The 6,934-nt window shown below is 53.9% G+C and overlaps 1 protein-coding gene across 1 annotated transcript; it reads left to right on the top strand.

The window, feature by feature from the left end:
* Positions 1–728: 728 nt before the first annotated feature.
* Positions 729–6,934, top strand: KPNA7 (karyopherin subunit alpha 7). Its single transcript, XM_058035582.1, has 10 exons — positions 729–791; positions 1,413–1,547; positions 2,083–2,168; positions 2,593–2,861; positions 3,351–3,433; positions 3,890–4,153; positions 4,511–4,744; positions 5,068–5,250; positions 5,686–5,835; positions 6,854–6,934. Exons 1-10 carry the CDS (start codon positions 729–731, stop codon positions 6,932–6,934), a joined length of 1,548 nt encoding a protein of 515 aa, XP_057891565.1.

The raw sequence follows: 6,934 nt of genomic DNA on the forward strand, positions 1-6,934 counted from the left end.
GCTGTCTGAAGGCCAGGTCTTGGTTTATTTGTGTGTAAACCTCTGGCTTTTGCTAGGAGGTGCTTAGAAATTATTTTGACCTGTCCCTGTTTCATGATGTCTCCCTGGCAGCCTGTAATAGTTGCTGGGCTTCCAGAACTTTTTTTTTATCAGCTGAACTTGGTCACTTTGTGTCCCTGCATGTGACTGTGGGCCTTTGCTAGCTGGGGTGCAGGTGGAGGAAGCCAGGTTGGGCTCTGGGGTGGAGTGAGAGAGGCTTAGATGTGGCTGTGTGTCCTTACATCAGACCTTGAGCTGCTCCTTTTGGAGGCGAGAGGCTTTGCCAGGCTGGTGTGTCACAGTAAATGTGAAAGCCCCAGGACGAGGGCTGGAGGAAGGGGGTGTTCCTGTCACCATGGGCTGTGTGTCTGCCTTCCTCCTGGAATTGCAGCAGCTGTAATTTTTGTAGCCTGATATTAAGTGGTAGTTTGTGTTTGTATTTAGTTCAGTGGCTCAGCTGCAGCGTGTGAGGATCCTACCAAGCTCTGCTTGGGGCAGGGCATGGCCAGTGTCTCCCTTGCAGGGAGTGTGGGGTGGAAATGTGTGGCCCGGGCTGCTGGTGGGATGGAGGGTCCCAGCCCCCTCAGTGGCTGGCAGGGGATGGTTGTGGGCAGCTGTGACCTGACCCTGCTCTGTGCTGACCCCCAAGAGCACGTGAGGGTTCCAGCACCTCTCTCAGCTCTGCCAAGATGCCAGTCAGGAAGCACAGCCAGCACAAGCAGCTGTTCAAGAACAAGGGCAAGGATGAAACTGTGAGTACCCACCTGCCTGTGCCAGCACTTTGGGCCCCAGCAGAGCCCACTGCTGGCAGGAGCTGATGGAGGGGCTTCTCAAGGTCCATGGCCCCCAATCTACCTGTGGGAGGGAATGGGGAATGGCTCTGGATACCTTCAGCTGGGATGTTTGGGTGGTTTTTGGGACGTGGTATGGGGTTGGCTGGGCTGCAAGGAGTGTGGTGGTACAGGCAAGGGGGATGTGAGTTTTGGGTGTGTGGCTGGAGAAGGGAGATGGCTCAGCCCCAGCCAACTGAGCTCTCCACAGCAGTTATCCCTGTGCAGTTGGGGCTGGTAGGGGATGTCACATGTAGGATCTGACAGCTTGATTAAGCTAGTAGAGGAGATGAGGATTTGCCTTTCAGGTTCAGAAAATCTACTTTTAAAAACACCCACTGGTTGCTGGTGTATCCAGCAGTCCATATCCTGGGGAGGCACTGAGCTAGAGCCTTCCTCTGTCCCAACTCCTTCATCACCCTCCAGGCCACAGGGAGGAGGTGCTGGCTCCCCACTCCTCCTGTGGGAAATGTGGGGCAGAGGGATGAACTCCCTGGGGAATGGGGCAGTGCAGGTAGGAGTGGGATGCTGTTCTTCCCCCAGACCCTGCGGAGGCAGAGGGTGGAGGTGAGCGTTGAGCTGAGGAAGGCCAAGAAGGATGAGCAGCTCCTGAAGCGCAGAAACATTTCCATCCATGAGGAGAATCCCTCTCTGGGAGAAGACAGAGAAGCTGAGATGGTGAGTGCTTGGTGCTCTGCACCTGGGCAGGATCAGTGCAGCAGCAATCATCCCCTACTTGGGCCACTATCAGTTCCAGCTGGGGTGACCCGAGTTAAGTGGCTGGTGCCATTCCTGATCTCCATGCCCAGTGCTGGGGAGTGTTTCAGGCTGCCTGGCCTTTGTCTGTGCAGTTTTTCATGGTGATGCTGTCCTGCTGGCCTCCCTTGATGGCAGGTAGAACAGGCTGGTGCTCTGGCTGGCTGGGAGCTGCTCCTGTCTGGCTCCCTGCACAGCCGGGGGTAATTACTGAGCTCACAGCCCATTATGGTGTCAGTGACTCTTTCACTGCTTGATTACAAGCATTAGCTGCCTTGAAGGCTTTTGTGGATTGTCCTCCTCTGCCTCATCTCCAAACTGTGTTGCATAAAGAATAGACACTGCTTAGATATGAAGTGGTGACTGAGCTGGGTCTAGACAGCTGATTGACTGCTGAGATTAAACCAGAGGGAGTCCCAGCTCCCTGGCTGGCTCTGAATCATTCCCTGTGACACAGATTATTCAGCCCTCCTTGGAGGAGATCCTGGAAGCCGTCAATGGGGAAGACACCCAGCTGCAGCTGCTCGCTACCCAGGCCACCAGGTATGTGCCCAGCTGCTGGAGCTGTGCTGGGGCCTGGGGGCTGCAAGTTCCTCTTTGAGGAGCTCTCTAGAGAGATGGCAAAGGGAGAAGGGGCCTGGTAACCCAAACTGCCCATGGGAATCTCAGCTGGTGCCTGTTCTGTGGCCTCTGTGCTGTGCTGTGCTTGGCTCACAGTTCTGCATGAGCCCAACCCAGGGGTTGGCTGTGCTGCCCTGTGCTGTGCCAGGAATTATCTTGGATCCCACAAGAAATCGAGTGCCAGATGCTTGGGCAGGACAAGGACTGGAGAGCTGGCTCTGTAAAGGGTCAGTGCTGAGCAGGGCTGTCCCCACAAGGGTGGGGGCACAAAGGACCACAGGGCTATGGCTGTGGTGGCACCACGCAGGGTTCCTCATGGCTGGCTGTGCTGTGTCCTCTCTCGCAGGAGAATTCTGTCCAAGCACAGGGACCCCCCCATCGATCAGTTCATCGAGCTGGGGATCATCCCCAGGCTGGTGGAGTTCCTGGGCCGTGCTGACAATGCTGCCCTGCAGTTTGAGGCAGCCTGGGCACTGACCAACATTGCCTCTGGCACCTCGGAGCACACCAGGGCTGTGGTGGAGGGAGGAGCCATCCCAGCCTTCATCTCCCTGCTGTCCTCCCCACACATGCACATCAGCGAGCAGTCAGTGTGGGCCCTGGGCAACATTGCAGGTGAGGAGACCTGGAGGGGCATTTGGAGGTCCCTGACTGAGCCAGGGACTTGATGACCCTTGTGGGGCCCTTGGAATATTCTGGTTCTGCTGGAGAGATGAAGCACTGGAGCTCCTCTCCATGCAGCTGGGTCTCTGAGCTGCTGCCCCTACTGAACCCCATAACCCTTCATCCCCTTGGTGTGGCCTGGCAGCCTTTGAAATTCTGTGTTGGCTCTGCAAGAGGATTTTGGCCAAAGCCAAGGGCAAGACTCTGTCCTGCTGGGAAGGTTTAACCCATTAATGTCACCATAGGGAGAACAGAATGGGTCATGCCTGGCTGGCCTGCTGGCACTCCAGTCTGCCCAGTAAATCCTTCCCACCTGGAAATGGCTAATGGTGTGTGGCTGGTGGGTCACCCAGCCCTGGCCCTGCATGTCTGATTGCTGTTTGATGTTGACTGTCCTGTGGCTTGGGCAGATGCAGTGACCAACCCTTTTTATCTGTCCAGGGGATGGCCCCATCTACAGGGATGTCCTTATTGCTCGTGATGTGATTCCTCCCTTGCTGGCTCTGGTGTCACCTGCAATTCCAGTAAATAACCTTCCATTTTCTTGATTTAACTGCTCTTAATCCCTTGGGTGATGGGTGAGTCCACTGTCTGCCTTGTACACAGCAAACTGTTTGTGTCATTGAATGAGACCCTGCTCTAAACTGCTTTTATGGCCCTGCCAATGCACAAAGCTGGGGGTGCCAAGCAGACACTCCAAGTCAATGTGATCTCTTCCATCCTGGCCTTTCTTATCCACCTCTGACTATCTCAGGCTAGGAATAAGATGAAACTGGTGCAAGGCAGGCTTGCATATGCAGGTGGAAGGGCTGAACTTGCCCTGCAAGCTTCCTGCTGCTGCTCTGTGGTTTGTCTCTGCCCTCTGCAATGGCTCCTGCCCCACTGTTCTGTCTCTGGTGTGTGTGAGAACCCTCACAGGCTAACACAGACTGAGAGGCTCTTGGGGGCAGTGAGGATCCCACACCTGCCTTGTGTTTCAGGTTGGGTTCCTGAGGAACATCACCTGGACGCTGTCAAACCTGTGCAGGAACAAGAACCCCTGCCCTCCCTTGGATGCTGTGCAGAAGGTTCTGCCAGCCCTTGTCCTCCTCCTGCAGCACGAGGACAGGCATGTCATCGCTGACTCCTGCTGGGCTGTCTCCTACCTCACCGACGGCTGCAACGATCGCATCCAAGTGGTGGTGGAGACAGGGATTCTCCCGAGGCTTGTGCAGCTCATGGACAGCCCAGATTTGATTATTATGGTAGGGAACAATCAAATCTCCACCCTGTGGTCCCTTAATGTAGAAAGGTCTGAGGAGAGGGAGGGCAGGTGCCCTTGTTCTGTGTGGCAGCTGTGGTGTGCTGTCCCCTCAGCCCATGGAACTGACTGCCTGCCTGTCAAGCCACTGCTTGTTCTGCTGGCTGGGGCTGGAGGCTGGGTAGAGGCTCTAAAGCTGCTTAGAGCAAACAAGGGACGACAGGGCTGTAAATAAACAGCCATCACCCACAATGCTCTCCTCGCGTGAAGGATCAAGCACTTAGGGAGGGATCTTGCTGGGCTTTCTGACATGTATCCCTCGAGGTAAGGACTCTCCTCATCTCCTCTAATCTCTGTCTAGACTCCAGCTCTCCGTGCCATCGGGAATGTGGTCACAGGCACAGACCAGCAGACCCAGGAAGCCATTGATGCTGGTGTCCTGACCGTCCTGCCCCGGCTGCTGAGGCACTGCAAGTCAGGGATCCAGAAGGAAGCAGCATGGACCCTCAGCAACATTGCAGCAGGGCCTTCCCACCAGATCCAGCAGATCATCACCTGTGGGTTATTGCCACCTTTGGTGGAGCTGCTTGACAGGGTGAGAGATGGGCACAGGGCTGCTGAGGGAGGGATGTGGGGTTCAGGAGGTCTGGGATGGCTCCTTGTGAAGCATTTGGTCCCAGAGCCACCTGAGCAGGCTGCTTCAGAGGTCCTTGGGACAGCCTGAGCATCCCAATTTGTGAGTACACCTGCATGGAAACACATCCTGGGGCTGCCCTTGGCACCTGTGCCAGGTGTCCATGCACCCCCCAAAGGGGCTGGGAAAGCTGCATATGAGGGAAATGGTTATCCTGGTTGGCCTCGCACTCATCCTGGAGGGTACTAAAGCTTGGGAATGCCTTTGCTGTGCTGCTCTTCCAGGGTGATTTCAAGGCTCAGAAGGAGGCTGTGTGGGTGGTGGCCAACTTCACAACTGGAGCAACAGTGCATCAGGTGGTGGAGCTCGTCCGTTCCGGGGTCCTCAAACCTCTGCTCAACCTGCTTTTGGTCAAAGACAGCAAAACCATCCTGATCATCCTGGACACCATTTCAAATCTCTTCCTGGTGAGATCTGCTCATCCTGGGTGCCATTTTTTAATATTTTCCTAATATGGTGTCATCTTTTGACTTCCTTCTCCCAAAGAGCAGCAAGGAGTGAGCCAAATGCTCACTTTGTGTGGTTAGAACAAATGACTGTTGGCTTTTTGGAGTAAGAGACTTCATGTTGTCTAAATTTGTCTTGGATACCCTTGGGTTGTCTAAAGGGCTTGGCAAGACTGAGTTCCCCAAGTGCTGCTCTTCAGCCCCTGCTCTCTGGTTTGGCTGGCAGCCCCCAGCAGAGACTGATATTCCACAGGCACATCCCTGGCATCAGGAAGGGACCATAACTTCAGGGGCAGTGAGCCTTTGACTTGTAGATCAGGGTTGTAATTACAGAAAAGACCATCTCAGACCTGTAACTGATGTTCTGTTTTCCTGCCTGGCTTTCCAATGCTACAGGCAGCTGAGAAGCTGGGAAAGACAGAGAAGTTGTGTCTGCTGGTGGAAGAACTCGATGGTCTGGAGAAAATTGAGGATTTGCAGAACCATGAGAATGACATGGTCTACAGAGCTGCCCTGGACATCATACAGAAATACTTTTCTGATGAGGTATGTGAGCCCTTGCTGTTTCTCAGCTGAAAATGTGAAGTTATTACACACTGGAATGAAACACAGTGTAAGGATACTGGAAGAGGATTGTAAAGGAGACCTCCACATGACCAGAGTAGTCCTTGCAGCTTCTTCCAGCTGCTTTTAAAGGTCTGTAAAAGCTCTGAGTTGTCAGCCAATGAGCTGGACAACAGACACGGATGGCTTGATAGCATCTTGCTGCTGGAATCTAAACTGGCATCAGCTGGAGTTACTGCAGTTACTGATATGAATACCAAATGTGGAGAAGTTTCCTCCTTCAGAGCTGAGCTGGCTTGTCACTATGAATGGCAGCCTCCTACTCAGCTGATAACAGTGCTCAGGTTGCATTTGTATTACTTGACCCTTCTCATGGTAAGGAATCCATGGAAAAAGAGGATAGGACACCAGCTAGGAGCTGCAAGGGACCAGTGACTGTCACAGATGCCATGTTTGGTCCTGGCCTTAGACTTGCAGATGGGAAAACATCAGGGAAGAGGCTTAGAGGTCTGGCAGGCCTTGGAAGTGTGGCTCAGTTTGGGTGAGAGCTGCAGCAGGGGGCAAAGGTTTGGCTTGGAGCTTTGCCAGAGCAGCGTCTGTGGGGTGCCCCTGTGAGAGGATATGCAGGAAATTCTCCACAGCAGCTCTGGCTGGAGGGGCTGGATGCCAGGGAACATCTCCCTGAGCAGTCCTGGCTTGCTGCTGTTCCAAGCAGGCCATTTAATTTCAGTGAGCTCTACCACTGCAGCCACTTTTATTTCCTTTTGCTTCTGGAGCCTGAGCCCAAAGGTTTGGCTGCTGTTGTGTGTGGGCTGCAGGGACACTGCAGCTTCAGGTGCTGCAAGGAGCAGGAGTGCTTGGCCTGGTCTCCAGGAGTTCTGCTTCAGTCAAGCTGAACTTGACAGGATTTTTAAAACAAGACTGAAACAGAGTTGCTGTGAAAAGCTTAGGTTTATTCAAATGGAGACCCTGTAAGTGATTGCTATCATTTTCCTCCTAGGAGAATTTGAACCTGGAGCCCCAGACTGGCCAAGATGGGCTGTATGATTTCTCAGTAGAGAAGCAAGACTTCAACTTCTGA

Source organism: Melospiza georgiana, chromosome 16 (assembly GCF_028018845.1).
Source record: "Melospiza georgiana isolate bMelGeo1 chromosome 16, bMelGeo1.pri, whole genome shotgun sequence".
Lineage (NCBI taxonomy): Eukaryota > Metazoa > Chordata > Aves > Passeriformes > Passerellidae > Melospiza > Melospiza georgiana.